Source organism: Hypomesus transpacificus, chromosome 12 (genome assembly GCF_021917145.1).
Source record: "Hypomesus transpacificus isolate Combined female chromosome 12, fHypTra1, whole genome shotgun sequence".
Taxonomy (NCBI): domain Eukaryota; kingdom Metazoa; phylum Chordata; class Actinopteri; order Osmeriformes; family Osmeridae; genus Hypomesus; species Hypomesus transpacificus.
This window is the reverse complement of record NC_061071.1, coordinates 9,688,124-9,706,423: the sequence shown is the minus strand read 5'-3', so window position 1 is coordinate 9,706,423 and position 18,300 is coordinate 9,688,124. Positions and strand designations below refer to the sequence as shown.

The 18,300-nt window shown below is 45.8% G+C and overlaps 3 protein-coding genes across 3 annotated transcripts; 1 reads left to right on the top strand and 2 right to left on the bottom strand.

The window, feature by feature from the left end:
* Positions 1 to 247: 247 nt before the first annotated feature.
* Positions 248 to 4,618, bottom strand: clic5a (chloride intracellular channel 5a). Its single transcript, XM_047030901.1, has 6 exons — positions 4,058 to 4,618; positions 2,848 to 2,957; positions 2,259 to 2,384; positions 1,884 to 1,990; positions 1,604 to 1,785; positions 248 to 1,331 (listed from the first exon to the last, which is right to left on the bottom strand). Exons 1-6 carry the CDS (start codon positions 4,112 to 4,114, stop codon positions 1,167 to 1,169), a joined length of 747 nt encoding a protein of 248 aa, XP_046886857.1. The 5' UTR covers positions 4,115 to 4,618; the 3' UTR covers positions 248 to 1,166.
* Positions 4,619 to 5,548: 930 nt separating this feature from the next.
* On the top strand, positions 5,549 to 10,865 carry enpp4 (ectonucleotide pyrophosphatase/phosphodiesterase 4). The gene is made up of 8 exons (XM_047031145.1): positions 5,549 to 5,719; positions 6,214 to 6,477; positions 6,688 to 6,981; positions 7,081 to 7,185; positions 7,483 to 7,681; positions 7,831 to 8,001; positions 8,132 to 8,401; positions 9,084 to 10,865. Exons 2-8 carry the CDS (start codon positions 6,229 to 6,231, stop codon positions 9,185 to 9,187), a joined length of 1,392 nt encoding a protein of 463 aa, XP_046887101.1. The 5' UTR covers positions 5,549 to 5,719; positions 6,214 to 6,228; the 3' UTR covers positions 9,188 to 10,865.
* Positions 10,866 to 15,880: 5,015 nt separating this feature from the next.
* Positions 15,881 to 17,942, bottom strand: xkr6a (XK, Kell blood group complex subunit-related family, member 6a). Its single transcript, XM_047031401.1, has 4 exons — positions 17,923 to 17,942; positions 17,694 to 17,890; positions 16,817 to 17,234; positions 15,881 to 16,452 (listed from the first exon to the last, which is right to left on the bottom strand). Exons 1-4 carry the CDS (start codon positions 17,940 to 17,942, stop codon positions 15,948 to 15,950), a joined length of 1,140 nt encoding a protein of 379 aa, XP_046887357.1. The 3' UTR covers positions 15,881 to 15,947.
* Positions 17,943 to 18,300: the final 358 nt, after the last annotated feature.

Genomic DNA, 18,300 nt, shown 5'->3' with positions numbered 1-18,300 from the left:
TCTTGCTCTTCGACCTTCTTCACCTCATAACTCTTTATTCTGTCCCCTCCTAACTCCTCCTCTGTGCATTTTATATCGGACATTCAATACGCACCCATACAGAGCTAGGGAAAATGCTTACACTGCCATCTGCTGTTTATGAAAAGCAATTACGTGAAGCTGGCTTCATTGCAAGAACGTGCATTAGGCCAATTAACTTGGCGACAAGCATCAGGAGGCATCAGGCGGCAGATTTGAGAAAATAGATTTATTTAATAAATAGGAGCAAGTATATACTGATCAACACCGTGAACAAACTTTGAATCTGTTCTCAGACAAATTAGCACAAGAGCAATTACCTTTAAACATGAAATACCCATTCATTCTCTGACATCTCTAAAGCATCTCATGCTCTTCTTATAAACGAAGTCATTTCTTTGTGAAGGCCCATTTATTTGAAATTGTGTTAAAGCTTTCAAACTAGAGGGCTATTAGGAAATATTTGTATCTTGATGCCATACTATAAAGACATCACGTACGCATATTAATCTGAATGCCTAAAACAAGATAGCCCTACATGCAGTCTAATTCATATTTGTACATGACGTCCTTGGGATGTACTGACAGATTTTTTACAAATCATAAATACAATCTATTTTAATCAAGTAGCCTAGGCCTACCTCCTGGCCAACATCCTGGCGTCTACTCCGATTTTGTTTAACACCGGCTTTGGCAACTTATCTTTTGTCCAACATCAACAACGACAATGCTGTTTTCAATGCCTGAAGCTACTGACGCAATACCAACAGTTAGCAATATGGCTATCATCAAACACTCTTTTTAAAAGGATTATTAAAGCTGACTGTTTCATGGTAAAGTATAGTCAACATTTTATGGAGCACAATTCATTTTTGCAGCCTTTACTTTATACAATACAACTTTGAAGTTGTTGGTTTGTTAGACAGGAGCAGGTCGCGGAACGTCTGTATAAAAGAGTAAAAGTTCCATTGCTTTAAAACTGAGTAGTATTTAATACTGTCTACTTCAAGGAAGGTGAATTAGGCCTGACTGTTGTTTCTTCACTCGTCAAAATCGATACAAAAAGGACCGCAAAGCACTGGAGAAAATAAGTAGGGGATCTCAACCTCGGTCTTCTCAATGATTGGTGACTCATATTGAACGCTCTCTCACTTTCCCAGCCTTTTGGCCACATCTTGATAGGCCAACTCGATCTCAGCGTCCGCTGCACAGGTGTTGGTGAACTCGTCTCGGCTGTACGCGTTGCCTAGGTAACGCCACACCCCTCGCAACTCAGAGGGAATCTCATAGTTTCGGTATCGCTTAGCAACCACCTAAGGGACAAAATCCAATATAGGGTTGAGGATTACAGATGGAGTGCTCCAAACAGCACTCTATTTCCTCTAATGATCTAAAATACAATCTATTTACGAGTCTATTGGGAAATCTTGAGAATAACCCAGGACAATTCTATTATTTCTCCGCTCAGCTATGACACAAATAATCTTTGTGCTTTCATGTTATGGATTTCTCTTCCTGTCTGCTGCATGATGACATATTATATAATAGCTTCTTGCCTGAACCGATTGGACTGGAGGCGTGTTACCTTGACTACGTGTAGTTTGGGCAGCAGGTTGCAGTCAGCCAGCGTGAGCTCGTCTCCGTCCAGGTACCTTCTGGTGGACCCCCCCCCGGCCCCCGCGTGCCCTCCTCTGGGCTCCTCTGGGAGGGGGCTGACAAGGTACTCGTCCAGCTTGCTAAGAGCCTTGTTGAGACTCCTCTCTAACACTGCAGGGCACACACGCACAAACACAAGCTCAACAAAAAATTATGTTTTTTATTTGCAGATATGTCAGTGGGATATGCAAACGCACGCACACACACACCTGCATTGTTCTGTGGTTTGGTGTTTTTGACGTAGGCTGAGAACTTGGCGAATATGTCGTTTCCAGCTGTGTTTGACTCTCGCTGCTTTGCTGCCAGTTTAGGATATCTGAACAAAAACAAGAATACATTAAAATAAACCTAAGCAACTCAGACAGATTAGTTTAAACGGTGTGTAGGTGTGTTTGTGCCCATCTGCTTGTGTGTGAGTGTTTGTATCCATGTGAGTATGTATGTGTGTGTGTGTGTGCATGTGAAAAAGCTTGTGTGTGTGTGTGCATGTGAAGAAGCTTGTGTGTGTGTGTGTGTGTGTGTGTGTGTGTGTGTGTGTGTGTGTGTGAGTGTGCATGTGAAGAAGCTTGTGTGTGTGTGTGTACCTGGGTGGGGCCAGCATCTCCTCCAGGTATTCCTCTATCTTGTTGACGTCCGTGCGGACCTCTCCATCAAAGGTGAGGAAGGGAGGGTGTGTCCCTGGTGCCAGGTTATGGAGGTCAGCTGGCTTCCTGGAGATGGACAGCAGTTTGTGTTACTGTATGTGTAACCAATGTGAATTGGTTTAACTCACTCCTCAGGTATGAATAGTCCAGTTGCGCCAGTGAAAGGGTACAGCTTTTCGTTGGCGTAGCTGGTAAGTAGTCATGCTTGCGAGTCAGAGGTCCCGGGATCGAGTGACAGTAAGGGGAAAGATCAGGAGGACTGACGAGCAGTGTGGCTACGTCTTGTTACATATGCACATCAGTGTGTGTGTGTGTGTATGTGTGTGTGTGAGAGAGAGAGAGAGAGAGAGAGAGAGAGAGAGAGAGAGAGAGAGAGAGAGAGAGAGGAGTGAGAGAAGTGTGGAACATGAGCAGGAGAGTGAGAAAGCTAGATAAAGAGAGACTGATAGAGATGGGGGAAAGAAAGGTCAAAAGAGAGCGAGGGATGGACAGGGATAGAGGAGTGAAGGGGAGAAAGAGGGGTTTGCACCTCTTGAGGTCCACAGTGGTGACGTTGAAGACCACTCCCTTCAGCCAGAGGATCATGAAGAGACGTTGGGAGAACGGACAGTTGCCTATACTCTCCCCATTGCTCCCCGCCTGGAAAACACACACACACACATACACAGAAGAACAAACATAGTTTTTGCAAATAGTAATTGACCCATGTGTGCTGTCTAATGACACAGGAAGGGAATCAGTGCCCGCCCCTGAGGTCTGAGTGAAGAGGTGGGCTTGGAGGTGTCTGGTGGCACAGCGTGTGACGGAGGTGAAAAGGATCACTGTAACGGGACACCATGCTGCTCCATTAATAATACACAGTCCTTCCATTAGATGCTTCACTGAGCCATGCCACACACACTATAACTTCCCCATAACCCCACATTACCCCTCACAGTCTCCCTGCCCCATAGCCCCACACTAATTCTCCCCACACACTCCACCTGCCCTATAGCCCCACTTTACCCCACTCTTACACTCCACCTGCCCCATAGCCCCACACTACCCCCCTTGCCCCCCCTCCCATACACAAAAACAGGGTCGTGTCACAAGGCACCTCATAACCAGACCATTTAACCTCATACATTCACTGCTGAATGGACCCCAGTAATAATTTAGTAGGTATGTTGGACTAAAGAGGAGAGATGAAGAAAGAGAGAGAAGAGGGCACGAGAAAGAGAACAAGTGAGAGAGAGTCAGATAGAAAGAGAGGGAGAAACAGAGAAAGAGATGGGAGAGAGAGAGAGAGCAAAAGATATAGAGAAAGGTAGAGAGAGCCAGAGAACAAGAGAGAGAGGGGACAAAGACAGAAAAAGTCAGAAGGAGAGAGAGAGAGAGAGACTCCTGTTGCTACGTCAGTCAGACACCCAGAGGGGAACATTACACTGGAGCATGCGTGTTGGGTTACAGCATCACTCCACACAGACAGCCAGCAGAGAACAACAACATGGAAAACACGGTACAAGCGGAAGATGTTTATAAAGTACAAACACACAGTCTACACAGGGAAGAGTTACATCTCCCAAACTCCAGTCACACACTGAATTTACCATCCCTTACTCCTTTCCTCTCACACACACCTGCTGCGCTAGACTGAGAGGTGTCACTGTTGGGAGATAACTGATCTGACCTGGTTTTAAAAAAACACACACACATACACATAGAAAAACATCAAAACACAATACACAAACACATCTTACCTTGACAAACAACTCAATATCCGGATCCTTCTCATCCTCAGTGGCAGAGTCTGTCATCTTCAATACTCACCCAGATGGGGAAAACTTCTGTTTAGTCTGTTTAGTCTCTTTAGCCGGCCCTCTGCAGAGGTGTGTGCATGATCTGTCTCTGTTTACAGCTTGCTGTCGTACTCTGTGGGATCTGTATTTAGTCCAATTTCTCAACTCTCTATCTCTGCCTCTACTTTCTTGCATCGGGGTGTGTGTGTGTGTTGGTCCTGTCCTGGAGGTTTGCATTTGTACTCACGGCCCAGCTGACAGTGTGATGGTGCAGGTCGAAAATAGCCCAGGAGAGAGGGAGGGCGTGTGTGTGTGTATGTGTGTGCGTGTGGAAGAGATGAGGGGGGCATTCTCATATTTTTCACTGCTCCCTTTTTCCTCTCCTTGGGAACTGCAGCACACTGCAAATGTTATGTCAATAAGAGCCTTCAAAGCCCCCACCCATGACAGTTATCCAGCACTGCAGACAGGAACACACACTCACACCTTACACTCTCACACCGGGAATTTACACGACAATGCTACTGGAATCGTCCCCAGTCCTCCCAGGCCTGAGTCACCAGGGGTGCATTCCAATAAGTCCAAGTTATATTTAGAAAACACTGTAACCCGTATCCTATGAACACACACAAACACTTACACTGTGATGTACCTTTGTGCTGTGTGTGTATGGGTGTTAAAGTGAGTGTATCCATGTGGGGTATGTGTGTGAGTGTGTGACAGCGTGTGAGTGTTTGTGTGTGTGTGTGTGTGTGTGTGTGTGTGTGTGTGTGTGTGTACGTGCGTGTGGGTGTGAAGTTTGTGTGGGGACTAATTATAATTTCTCTGTCTCTCTGGTTTAATGAAGAAAAAGTGTGCTGGGCTGTGGGGAACAAGTCAAGGCTGGAGTCTGTGTGTGGAGGCTGAGGTTTGTGAGGAGGCTGCAGGAGAGAGTCTTGAGTCTGTGTGGAGGCTCCAGAGGAGAGGCTGTGGGATGTGGTAATACGAGGCTGAGGAAGGAGACGAGTGAAACAGTGAGGCTATGGAGGCTTTTTCTGTGGAGGACTATAAGGCTTGACAGATAGTTCATTCAAAGTGATGGATATTCGATGTGAAAAAGCTATAGGTTTTATAGTCTTTTTAGTTGTTTCCAACATGAGCAATGTAGGCCTACTCCAAGAGCAAGATAAAAAATGTATAAACGCAACAATGTATTCACAGTATGACTTATTTTCTTATAAGAATTGCCTTAAAAGCCAAACAAATATTTAAGTTATGTCAAATCCTATCACTTTCATTTTCAACGTTGTCAGCGCGGTCTGGTGGTTCAGTTTTGATCTCGTGTCTCGTCTGACTCTCAGGAGGCTGAGCACATTAAGCTAAACCAATCCCAAAGCTTTATGCTGTGGGTGTGTTTTTGTTTTGTTTTTTCATTGGGTGTCGAAGCTGTCTATTAGCATTCTCAACATAAAAAAACTGATGCGCATCTATTTTGAGGAAGTTTCAAGACAGCTAACGTTGTCTGCTTCATTTGCACGATATTGCTAGCCAGTGTGACTTTCAAGTAACTGTCAAGTTAGAAATTTACTGTAAAGATATATTATATTGATCACCAAATGCAAGTTAATAGGACTGGTTGAGACGGTGAGTAGTCGTACAGTTAATCTACCAGCAATCTGTTGTTGATTTAGCTGTGGCTATAGCGACTTACAGAGCTATGTCACGTCGTTAGTCAAGGAAGTAACTCAATTTATTTATGTTATCAAACGTGACGATCAATTTATTTAACTGTTTATCGTCATGCTTCTCAGGTAACCGCGATGTTTCCGTGTATATTGTGTAGCCTCCACAGTCAGTTGTCATTTCCTGATCTTGTAGATCTTCCAGAGTTGCGACGCTACCTAATCGAATATAAATTACTCCAATTTCACGGTTCTCTTTAAACCTCAATGGCCTCTCTCTTCTCGCTGACTTCTTAAGCTTCGACAAATTGAAAAGTAAACTAGGAAATTACATTTGGAGGGAGAGAGGATGGGACGTAGTAACTAGTAGCAAAACAAAACAAAAAAGACAGTTTGAGAAGTTATCCGAACGTGATCTTGATCTCTCTCTTTCTCTCTCACACTTTCATCTGTCAGTGTCTCACTTTCAGGATGTTGCTCTGGTTCCTGCTGGGCTTCTTTTGTGGCTGCTCCTCATTGGCTGCTGAGCCGCAGACAGGAACTGATGTTAACAGCACTACCCCTCCCCCAGTGCTTCTGGTGTCGTTTGATGGGTTCCGAGCAGACTACCTCAAGAGATTCTCCCTCCCTAACCTGGAGAAACTCTACTCCCAGGGTGTCCTAGTGGAACAGCTCACCAATGTTTTCACCACCAAGACATTTCCCAATCACTACAGTCTGGTAACCTTTCAACTCTAAATCCCCCAACTATTATGAAGGTCATCTGTACCTTTTCACCCCTAAACCCCCCAACTCTTATACAGGTCATCGTTAACCTTTCACCCCTAAGACCCCCCCCCCCCCCTAACCTGTACAGTATGCCCAGCATCTATACCCTTTCACCCCTATCCTGCAGTCACCTTTCACCCCCGTGACCCCCAACCCCCCCAGGTGACAGGGCTGTATGCAGAGTCCCATGGAATTCTGGCCAGCAGCATGTATGACCCGGCGACCCACAAGAAATTCAGCCCCTCCCAGGATAGCGACCCATTCTGGTGGAATCAAGCGGAGCCCATCTGGCTCCACGCACTGGATTATGGGTTGTCGACGGCGGCGATGATGTGGCCCGGTTCTGACGTATATATCAGAAACCGCACTGCCACACACTTCCAGAACTACAATTCTACCATGACCTTTCAGCAACGCCTGGGCCTTGTTGTCAAGTGGTTGCTAGGTGATGAGAAGGTCAGCATATATCTTGTTGTTTCGGCTGAACCACAGCCTTGCGTTATGTCTATGTGTCTGTGTCTCTGTATCCATCCCTCCATCCCATCTGTCGTCCAGGTGAAAGGAGTGTCGTTTGCGGCCCTCTACTGGGAGGAGCCTGATGGGACAGGTCACAAGTACGGCCCTGACAACACCACCGCCATGGCCCACGCCCTGAAACAGGTACACTGCACACCTGTCTGCAGCATGCACCCCTGTCTGTCTCACGCACACATAGCTGTCTGTCATGCACACATACCTGTCTGTCACACACACATACCTGTCTGTCATACACACATACCTGTCTCACGCACACATGCCTGTCTGTCACACACACATACCTGTCTGTCAAGCACACATGCCTGTCTCACACACACATACCTGTCTCACGCACACATGCCGGTCTGTCACACACACATACCTGTCTCACGCACACATGCCTGTCTGTCACACACACCACCTGTCTGCGTCCACCCGCAGGTGGATGAGAATGTGGGTCTTCTGATGTCAGAGCTGAACAGAACGGGCTTGTGGGGTCGGATCAACCTGATTGTGACCAGTGACCACGGCATGGCCCAGTGTTCCCCCGAACGCATCATACGTCTGAACTCCTGTCTTCACCCAGACAACTACACTCTGGTGGACCTGACACCAGTGGCTGCTCTCATACCCACAAATGGTGAGACACACACACACACACACACACACACACACACATCCCACTTAATGCAGTAAGGCTTGAGTAAGAATATGGGTGATGAAAAATGCTCTTGTTGAGGGAAAAAAATATAAATCTGTGCATGTTTGTGTACGTGTGTGTGTGTCTAGACACAGAAGCTGTCTTCTCCCTGCTGAAGAAATGCCACCCACACATGACCGCCTACCGAAAGGAAGCAATCCCTGATAAGCTGCACTATAGGAACAACAAACACATCCAGCCAATCATATTGGTGGCAGACGAAGGCTGGACCATCGTCCAGCAAGGCGAGCTACCAAGATGTAAGGCGCGCGCACACACACACACACACACACACACACACACACACACACACACACACACACACACACACACACACACACACACACACACCAACACTTCTTTAACCCTCTATCTCCTGTGTTCTTTTAGTGGGTGACCATGGCTATGACAACACACTTCCCAGCATGCACCCCTTCCTGGCGGCTGTAGGACCGGGCTTCCGTAGCGGTTACAGTCTCCCTGTGTTACAGAGCGTGGACGTGTACCCTCTGGTGTGCCACCTACTCTCCATCCCCCCAGGGCCCAACAACGGCTCCCTAGCCCAGGCCTGCTGCCTGCTGTCTGGGGAAAGCTGCTCATCCCTGACCATGGTCATCGGGATCGTTGTGGGAGTCCTGCTGCTGCTCACCACCTTGACTGGTGAGTCAACCCTGCCCACCCACACCCACACCTCCACCCTGTCCACCCACACCTCCTCCATCACCTCCACCCTGTCCACCCACACCTCCTCCATCACCTCCACCCTGCCCACCCACACCTCCTCCATCACCTCCACCCTGCCCACCCACACCTCCTCCATCACCTCCACCCTGTCCACCCACACCTCCTCCATCACCTCCACCCTGCCCACCCACACCTCCTCCATCACCTCCACCCTGTCCACCCACACCTCCTCCATCACCACCACCCTGTCCACCCACACCTCCTCCATCACCTCCACCCACACCTCCTCCATCACCTCCACCCTGTCCACCCACACCTCCTCCATCACCTCCACCCTGCCCACCCACACCTCCTCCATCACCTCCACCCTGTCCACCCACACCTCCTCCATCACCACCACCCTGTCCACCCACACCTCCTCCATCACCTCCACCCACACCTCCTCCATCACCTCCACCCTGTCCACCCACACCTCCTCCATCACCTCCACCCTGCCCACCCATACCTCCTCCATCACCTCCACCCTGCCCACCCACACCTCCTCAATCAGCTCCAGCTGATTACGCTGCAGTGCTGCTGCATGTGTGTTTTCAAGCCACGTGATTTATTATTTCTTTATGTATTTATTCGTCTTGTGTGTTGAATCTGTCCTCTCCAGGTCTGTTCATGTTCATCAAGCCGCGTCCTTCTGCGTCTCGGCCCTTCCAGCGCATCCAGCTAGACGACGACGATGATGACGATGATGACCCTCTCTTGGGGTAGCCGGAGGAGCATCCATCCCCCATCCTCCCCTCCATCCCCCATCCCCTTCTGCTCCCAACAGCCAATCAGCAGTCAAAGGGAATGTAGTCGAGGAGCTGAGAGACTGATCAGTAACTAAGAGCTGCTGTGGATTGTTTCAGTAGGCACTGTACAGGTAGGCTTAGCAACTGTAGTCTTGGCAACAATGGTCTACTTTGATGTTACTGTCCTGCTGCAGACTGGACACTTTAAAAAGTGTGTGTGTATGTTACTGCGTGCATGGAGGGAGGGAGGGGTGGTCGCGTGTGTGTGTGTGCAGGGGGGGGGGGTTCTTTTAATGTTGAGTCAATCTAGAAGGTACTCACTTTGCCTCCAACCAGACATCTGAATTACTTGAATATGCTACTGAAGAAAAGCCATCTAAAATTATATGATTAGGAGATGCACTCCAGACAAAATGTATATGTATGTATGTTCTTTTATTTCTGTTGATGTAATGATGTGACATCAAAATTCTTCCATTTGTGCTTTCATTATTCTTTGTGAGGCTATTTATTTGGGTTGAATAGTTACTGCTTTCATTGTGGAAAACTACTGATAATATTGAATGTACATATACCAGTAGGTTGTTGAGGTCTATTATTTAGTATCCAGACATTTTTGAGGTAGGTTCATAATGTCTAGCGTCTAATGTTTATCCTTCTTTGGATTGTTTGTTTTGGGAAATAATGTTCCATGTGTTTCTGAGTTTTATCACAAGAGGGAACCAGGGTTCCAGACTGTTCTCCTGAGCACAAGTCAGAGAGGGGGGGGTTCAACTAAGAGAATATTGCTAACCCATTATTTAGCCAGCCCCACACCTTACAGAGTAACGGTAAATATTCAAACTATCAAGATACAGTTGGGAGAAACGGTCTCTCAATTGTATTGTTACGAATATGCAACAACTGTCTAGTGAGTTCATTAAAGGAAAATGAGCAGATGTTTATGGTTAATTGAACATCTATACTGTCTGTCTAGATTAAGGACACCAGGAATGTATCTTCTACCAGTATATTAATGCAGTGTATTTGTGGGTGGTTGGCCTTTTATTGGGTATTATTTACTGTTGTTGACGTTTTTATTAGTGTTAATGGTTTTCCAATCAACTGTTAGTTTTTTTTTGTCTTTGTCAGTTTGCGTGAGTGTTGGGTACTGTTATCAAGGCCAGGAGAGTTGTTAGATACTCTAAATAGAGGCAGTATTTTCCATTGATTGCTGTGAAATTCTCTAATCACATGACTGGTGTTTTTTGCTGCCTTGTTTGTAATGCAATGGTAAAGTAAGTGGTGTGTGTTTGTGTGTGTACACACCAAAGAAGCCAGTCTGTGACCATCTATGTCTGCCATCCAGCTTTTTTATGGCCTCTATTATGCACAGTATCCCAGTTCAAAATACGGCACCTTACCCACAGTATGGCTGGGACTCTTGATGGTACATTGGCTGCCGGTTCTGGTTCTCTGTGCCAGCAGATTCATACATGTTGAATCACACGGGTGTCCTGTTACTATGCAAAACCTGGTCTGTCATCTTCCTCTGGGGTGATTCTGAACAGACATTAGTCATCTGGTGTGTGTTTTGTTTGTGGTGTCAAACATCACAATATGACACCATAATTGAAAGATAACACAATGATTGAATAAATATGAAATAGACTTCAGGCTTGTTTTTGCTGTGGTTATTTTTTTGAAAAGGTCAGTTCTCACATCCTTAATAAGGATACAGCCTTCATTATTTAATCCTAATATACATATAATAATAATAATAGTACAGCACTAATACAATACATCCTATAACATAGGCTGAAGAAAATCACTTCAGAAACGTGTTGTAAAATTGTTTATATTGTTTTTTTAATATATATTTTCATCTTGGTTACCACGTTACAATGTATTAAAATGGAAATATATAAAATTGAAATTAATACTCACATTTGTGTCTTTTGAACAGATTAAACTGTACATGTTTTTATAATATCTGTTAATATATAAGAATCTCTGTTGTAATATCTGTATTCTCTGGTATTTTTGTTTACTGTCACAGATAAATAGTCTTTTTCAGGAGGTAAACAACAAAAATAGCACATCTCCCAAAATTGGCATCAGGTGTGATTTGATCCTCTCGTCACACTCTCCATAGGCCTGGTCTTTTACTTGGACACACACAGGACAGACAAACGTAGGATGCAAAGAGTGTCACTCCTCCCCAATTGGTTCTGGTGTGTCTGGTACATTCAGAATTGTCCAATGGGAATGGAGGATCAGATTCCAAACCACGAAGTTACAAAAAGAGAGAGAGAGAGATTGAGGCCTCTTTTGACTTCTGTCAAATGCCCCTTTCCTCCCTCCCTCCTGGAGGTTACCTGTCTGAGGTCACATGATTGGACAGGAGGAAACCGCAAAGCCTTGTCCCATCCAGCCATGTCAGCTCAGGGATTTTTTTTAAGTGGAAAAAAGGAGAGTTTCATGTTTCAGGAATTTGACCCGGGTCTTAAGGTCAAAGCCAACACTACAATGGAATGGGCGAGGATTAGGCCGATGAGTCATCATGGTTTCAATGAACTGCATCATGGGAAGTTAGCCAAATAATTTTAAACTCAGTAGCCAGATAACCTGTCCCTCTTGGGAATTTGTTATGCAATGTTATATCATGATTCTATAATAAGTTGTACGTAGTCAATGTTTAATCTACAATGTGTCATTTGTTACATTCACTCCCCTGCATTCACACTGGATTGAGTTTTTACGATGGGTCAATTCTATTGTCTGGCTAACTTCCCTGGTGTTGGGAAAGCATATTTGTGCAGTTGTATGTGCTTAATACAAGTGTGCTTATAATGAAGGACATCACAATGGCACAGACTTCTACGAAACACATTCTCCGAACAGTAATCTTATTCCGTTATAACATTCTGAAGAATATAGGAACATTTATTTATTATATCAGAGAGATCCCACCTAAGCAAACCCATCTAAGTGAATCAACAGAACAAGACTACCAGAAAAGGTATTCACAGCCCAAATGCCAATCACAAGAAAAGACAAAATAAGTTACATTTCACATCAAAATGTCTAAAGCTACTTTTTCAAGCAGTGGAATCATGAAACAGCAAACACATCAATAGTAGAAAAAAAGTATTATTCTTGACAAAATAAAAACATAGCTTTTTATTTATATTATAATACGCCTAAAATACATCCATATGGGGTTAGTTTGACCCTGTACTGTGCTTATAGTGACTGATCAATTCGACAGCTTTGTCCACAGAGTGGGGCGTTTCGCCTCCAGATCTACAAAACTAGATAATATCTGGTAACCTGCAACAACACCGCCAAGCCTCAGGACCAAGCGCTTGAAACTTTGGCTAAACAATTACATTTACTGTTTCTCAGTGTGTGATTTCTCACACACACACGCACACACCCACACACACACACACACACACCCTTCAGTGCTGCAAGATTCACATTCGTCAACAAACCCTGATATTTAAACATTCCAGATACTTTAAAGAAACAAAAACATAAGCGTGAACGAAGGATTTTCACATTAGAATCCTATTTTCACCCATGCAGATGGGTGTTTGTCTGAGCAAAGCGGAGCTCTCTGTAGGCCTCCTGCTGCAGCCTGCTTAACACCACCATGACACAGGACAGCAGGCCACACAGACGGGGAAAAGCGGAACAAATATGTACATCTATATTTATATGAAAAAGATTGATGACGTATAACAAATGAACCAAAATATCGTACGAAACTAAATGTCACCATGTGCAAAACAATTTAGAAAACAAAATGTACAAAACTAAATTGAAAAATATACCTAACAAAGAGGTCAAACCAAATAAAATCCTGGCATAAATATCAATTGCAATTTTCCATTATTTTGTACTTTACACTGTGTGCTCTTGAGAACAACGGAAAAAGAACAAATATGAGGCGGCAAACATGTTGTCAGATCCATCCAGGTCCAGCACTGACCAACTCCTCAGCACTATCTCTACTGCGCTTGCATAGTTGTGAATTCATAGCTGTACAATATTGTGTTTACAGTATACTGAAGGGGTCAATACAGTGTGACTGTAGCCTTGCATGGCGTTGAGACAGTATTCTGGCCTCTGCTTGGATAGGCTGAAGCACCTTGAGGTCAAGGGGTCAAGGGGTCAAGGGGTCAAGGGGTCAAGGGTTAGGGGTCCGAGTTCATATTGTACATTTATTTAAATACACCCTCATTAAATGTAGTTCTACATATTAGATTTTTACATTAACATTTATCTTTCCACACCTTCCCACATGCTAATAGTATGTTTAATACACACACAAACACATACATACATACATACATACATACAACATACATACATACATACACAGATAATTACATAACTGTAAAGCCAACACTGTTTGAGCTCAACTCAGACTGTGCTTTGAAGCGTAATCTTCAAAAATTCCATAACAGTTTTTGAATGGTCCTTTTGTTCAGAAGAACAGTCAGCATGGTGCATATTTGGCAGTATACATGTCAAATAACCACAACTTTCAACACAATCCTAAGACCCATCTTTCCCTAAACGCCTGCCCATAGCACCATGTGAATATTGTTCCCAAATTCAGGAAGGTGAAGAATAGACAGCATGGGGGAGCTCTGACGCAGACTGGCCTGTCCTGTCTCCAGGGAGAACACTACAGGATCTTCTAGGCCTAATTGATGCTTGAGTGTGCCTTGCATGTGTGTGCTTCTTGTTTGCACACGCTTCATCTCTGTGTGTGCTTCTTTTTTGTGCGAGCTACTTATGTGTGTGTGTGTGTGTGTGTGCGTGTCACCAGTATACTATTAAGGTGTGTATGTGCATTTTAGTGTCTGTTAGCACGTACCCCAGTTTTGGACTTGCATAGCTTCCAGTCTGCAAGCAGAACAAGCAACCTGTCCAAACACCAGGGCGGAGCTCTGTGAGACTGAGTCTGTCAGCACAGCAGGCTGCACCCAGGCTGCACCATAGAGATCTAAAGACCAGAGGCAAGTTGTTCTTATTGCACCATATGAATTCCAAGTATGTTGACCACTGACCCGTCTGTGTGGGCCTGTAGTGTGTTTTTGCACCATTGGAAGTTCACTATTTGTGAAGTATCTTCTGTTTCTCTCCAAACTAATGGGATACCCATGAATCTACTGTCAGTGTTTGTGTGTGTCTGTGTGTGTGTGTGTGTGTGTGTGTGTGTGTGTGTGTGTGTGTGTGTGTGTGTGTGTGTGTGTGTGGGAGTTTGTGAGAACGTGTGGGAGGTGTGATCTCCATTTGATTGGTTCTTGGTGAAATGGCTTCTTTTATTGGTTAGAGGGAACTCAGGTGGGAGGATTCAGGGTTTGCGGGGGAAGTCTATAGGAATATACTGGAACACGATTGGTCAGATAATAATACAAATAATTGTAATATTGAATACCTAAACTCAGAGTAGAGGTGACAGTATGTTAAAAACTGATGTGTTAGTCATACTGCATCGCATCTGTTTTGTTCACCTAACATAATGATTCTCCAGGGGGAACATGCATTGCGAGTGTTACTCTAAACTTGGCACTGATTAGACCAAATTTATTCCAGCAAATAAATTGTGCTACTTCTCGCGTACGATACATAGCAAACTAAATCTCCACAAATTCTGTCTAGTTACAGCAGAGACCCGTGGGAGAATATCTCTCCAATACACACACACACATTCACACAAATACACACACACACCTGCACACACACATTAGACCATAGGAGCTTATTTGAATGGGATGGTCTTATACTACTTACAGTAACTGTGCTTGTTCACGCCTGTCCCTGTGTCTCTGTGCTTTCTCAGTGGCTCCTCTGACATTTAACATATGACCTCACTACAGCAGAAGGAGAATTGTGCTTCACTTGGAACAACTGCTTTGAAATAAAGTACAGCCTTGATTCTACTGTATTGAGAGGTTTCGTTCCTGCAACAAACTCATTGAGTGGAGCAACTTTGTGAACTTGCATTACCACCTACAGCAAGCAGGGGGACCACTGTGTGACTTGCTGTCTACATTCTCTTTGACTCCATTTTCTCTTTTTTCCATTCGTCCTTCTCTATGCCCTGATATCTCTTTCTTTCCACCACCAAAACTTGCAGCCACATGAGAACATGAGAAACCAGATGGTCCCAGCATATGCGGCTGTGATTGGTCAACCTCCCAAACAGACAAACAAAACAACAGAGACTCTACTACAGACACAACCCAGTCCAGTCACAATACACAAGTACAAAAACACATCATCTGTACATAGAAAATATATACACTCCCACTCAGCTAATCTAGAGACAGTGTTCCACCTAACGTTTGTATCAAATACATTTTTTCTTCAATGTAATCTTTTTTGTAGTGATCTAAACTGGTGGATAAGGTGAGGTGTAAGCACTGACATGCTTTCCTCACTCGGAGGAAACTCACACTCCATTTTGTTCACAGGGGAGTGCGGAAAGAAATTAAGATGCGGAAGATCAGGGAGACATAAATAGACTTAAAAAGAGAAAAGGAGAGATTGAAGACATCTCTCTGTAGAAGCACGCTGAGTCATGGCCAGAGTGAGGTCAGAGGTCAGTGAGTAAGGGTTTGTGTGTGGGTGTGTGTCATTTTATGTGTTACACAAGTGTGTGTGTGTGTGTCATTGTATGTGTTATGAGTGTGAGTGTGTGTCAGTGTATGCGTTCCACGTGTGTGTGTGTGTGTGTGTCAGAGGGAGGACTCGTACTGCAGTAGTTCATAGAGCAGGGGCCCGTCTCTGTAACGAATGCCCACTGCGGCGGGGGTAATGTACTGCAGGATGTTGATGGTCCTCCTCAGGCGCCTGTCCACGTAGTGGGCATCCCAGGCTGGGTAGCGCTTCCTGGGCATGTCTATCTTGATGAGGGGCCCCTCGGGCCTGGAGGCGGGGGGTGTGGAGCGCACCTGGAAAACCGGCAGGCAGGTTTCCGCCACGTTGTCCTCAGTCTGGGACTTGGCCAGGTGAGCCGGGGTGGGGGGGGCGGAGGGGGGCGCGGAGGGGGGCAGGGGCAGCCCCCAGAGCAGCTGGGCACAGCAGGAGGAGGCGGGGCTGGGGTGGATGTGGGCATGGGCGGGGTGGAGGAAGCCGTAGTAGATGAGCATGACGGCCACGCCCCCTGCGAAGGTCAGGTAAACGCCGCACAGCGCTTGGACGGCGTAGGAATCTGTCGCCGCAGGGTCCCTGTACGCATACCTGGGACACACACATACCTGTTAGATACACCTGGAACACACACACCTGTCACACACACACACATAGAACCTACTCAGATGGGGAGTCAGATGGCTGAGTGGTTAGGGAATCGGGCTAGTAATCAGAAGGTTACCAGTTTGTTTCCCGGCCGTGCCAAATGATGTTATGTCCTTGGGCAGGACACTTCAACCTACTTGCATCGGGGGGAATGTCTCTGTACTTATAGTAAGTTGTTCTGGATAAGAGCGTCTGCTAAATGACTAAATGTAAATATACTCACACAAGCACAGCTGTCAAACACATTCATCTGCCACACACAGATCAGACCGACCCCAGCAGATGGAGGCTCCAGCTCAGTACATACCACAGGCCAGTCAGGATGGTGTTCTCCGCCAGCACCACCGAGTAGTACACCACCATCCTGTAGCGCGTCCTCCCTTCCTTTACGTTGAACCAGCAGAAGACGTAGACAACGCCCACCACCATGTTGAACAGCACCTCCTCCCACTTGGACATGCAGAAGTCTGTTCCCCCGTGGATCACCCAGAAGGCCATAGCGCACCAGTGCAGCACCACGAAGATGCCAAAGTAGAGGTGGAAGAGCGAGGCGAAGAGGGCGAGGGAGAGCACGCGGGAGGAGATGGTGAAGAGGCGCCAGCAGAGGTGAAGGAGGGCGCCCCGGTAGCTCATGCTGCGCTGGTCGTCCCTGGAGTCACGCAGGAGTTTGTGGTAGGAGGCCAGTACCCAGGCCAAGGACAACAGGGAGCCCAGAGATGACACACCTGCACACACGCACACACACACACGTGTACACACATACACGCACGCACGCACATACATAAACAACCATACAGGTATTTACACACGCATACACACACATAGGTACATAGGCACACACATGTACACACACAAGAATACACACACATACACAAACACCAGGGGGAGGTCAATCGATATATGGTTGTGTGAATTTAATGATTGAGTTCTGCAGGAGGTCCACATTGTGTGTGGGTGTTATTTTTTCGCTTGTACATACTGTGTGTACTGTATGTATGAGTGTGTATGTGCTTGCATGTGTAAGGGTGAATGTGCCTGCATGCATAGCATTTACGTTATAATATATATCTGCTTATACAAACATAGGTGTGCATGTGTGTGTTTGTGAGTGTGTGTGTATGTGCATGACCATGTATGTATGTGTGTGTGCGTGTGTGTGTACAGCATGCGTGTGTTTAACCCACACTGCAGCGTCTCCGCCTTGTTCTCCTGGATCATGATGCACAGCTGCAGCACCAGCTGAGGGGCGCTCTCCAGGAAGGTCTCCAGCAGGCGCAGCATGTTCACGTCTGCGTACTCGAACATCATGGCCCAGTACCAGCGCCGCTGGTGCTGCCGCTGCCTCCGAGACTGGATCCCCAGGTACAGAGTTCGGATGTACCTGAGGGTTCAGAGGTTGACACAGGGTCAGACTCGTCTGGGCCTGGGGGCATTGCTGACCAGCTAAATCAAGGTGTGGCATGCCCCCAGGGAAGTAAACGAGTGTGGAGACAGGAGGCGACAGGATCGTGAGACTGAGAGGAAGGTGGTCTGTTTATACTATTGGAGGAGAAAACTGCTGAATTGTGAATGTGTGCACATGCATCATGTGTTGCATGAATAATATCTGTTACAGAGTGCCCTGAGCTGAGTCTGTTGACTGTGTGTGTGTCTGTGTGTGTTTCTAAGTGGGGTGTGAATTATTTATGTCGTATGAAATGAGCTCTTATGATACAGTCCAGATGGCTGCATAACACATGCAAAAACACAAACATTTAGTAAGTAAAAGCTAAAAAACACCAAGCCAGTGAT

Bases quoted from the DNA above. Each gene is read 5' to 3' on its own strand.
- clic5a (XM_047030901.1), bottom strand. From the start codon at position 4,114: ATGACAGACTCTGCCACTGAGGATGAGAAGGATCCGGATATTGAGTTG. The intron at 2,385-2,847 runs GTGCAAACCCCT...GTCCATCTCCAG, and splicing joins ACCACTGTGGACCTCAAGAG to GAAGCCAGCTGACCTCCATA. The intron at 1,332-1,603 runs GTAACACGCCTC...TTTGTCCCTTAG, and splicing joins CCAAACTACACGTAGTCAAG to GTGGTTGCTAAGCGATACCG.
- enpp4 (XM_047031145.1), top strand. From the start codon at position 6,229: ATGTTGCTCTGGTTCCTGCTGGGCTTCTTTTGTGGCTGCTCCTCATTG. The intron at 8,002-8,131 runs GTAAGGCGCGCG...GTGTTCTTTTAG, and splicing joins GCAAGGCGAGCTACCAAGAT to TGGGTGACCATGGCTATGAC. The intron at 8,402-9,083 runs GTGAGTCAACCC...TGTCCTCTCCAG, and splicing joins GCTGCTCACCACCTTGACTG to GTCTGTTCATGTTCATCAAG.
- xkr6a (XM_047031401.1), bottom strand. From the start codon at position 17,942: ATGCCCCCAGGCCCAGACGA. The intron at 17,235-17,693 runs GTGGGTTAAACA...GCGTGTGTGCAG, and splicing joins CAAGGCGGAGACGCTGCAGT to GTGTGTCATCTCTGGGCTCC. The intron at 16,453-16,816 runs GTATGTACTGAG...TGTGTGTCCCAG, and splicing joins ACCATCCTGACTGGCCTGTG to GTATGCGTACAGGGACCCTG.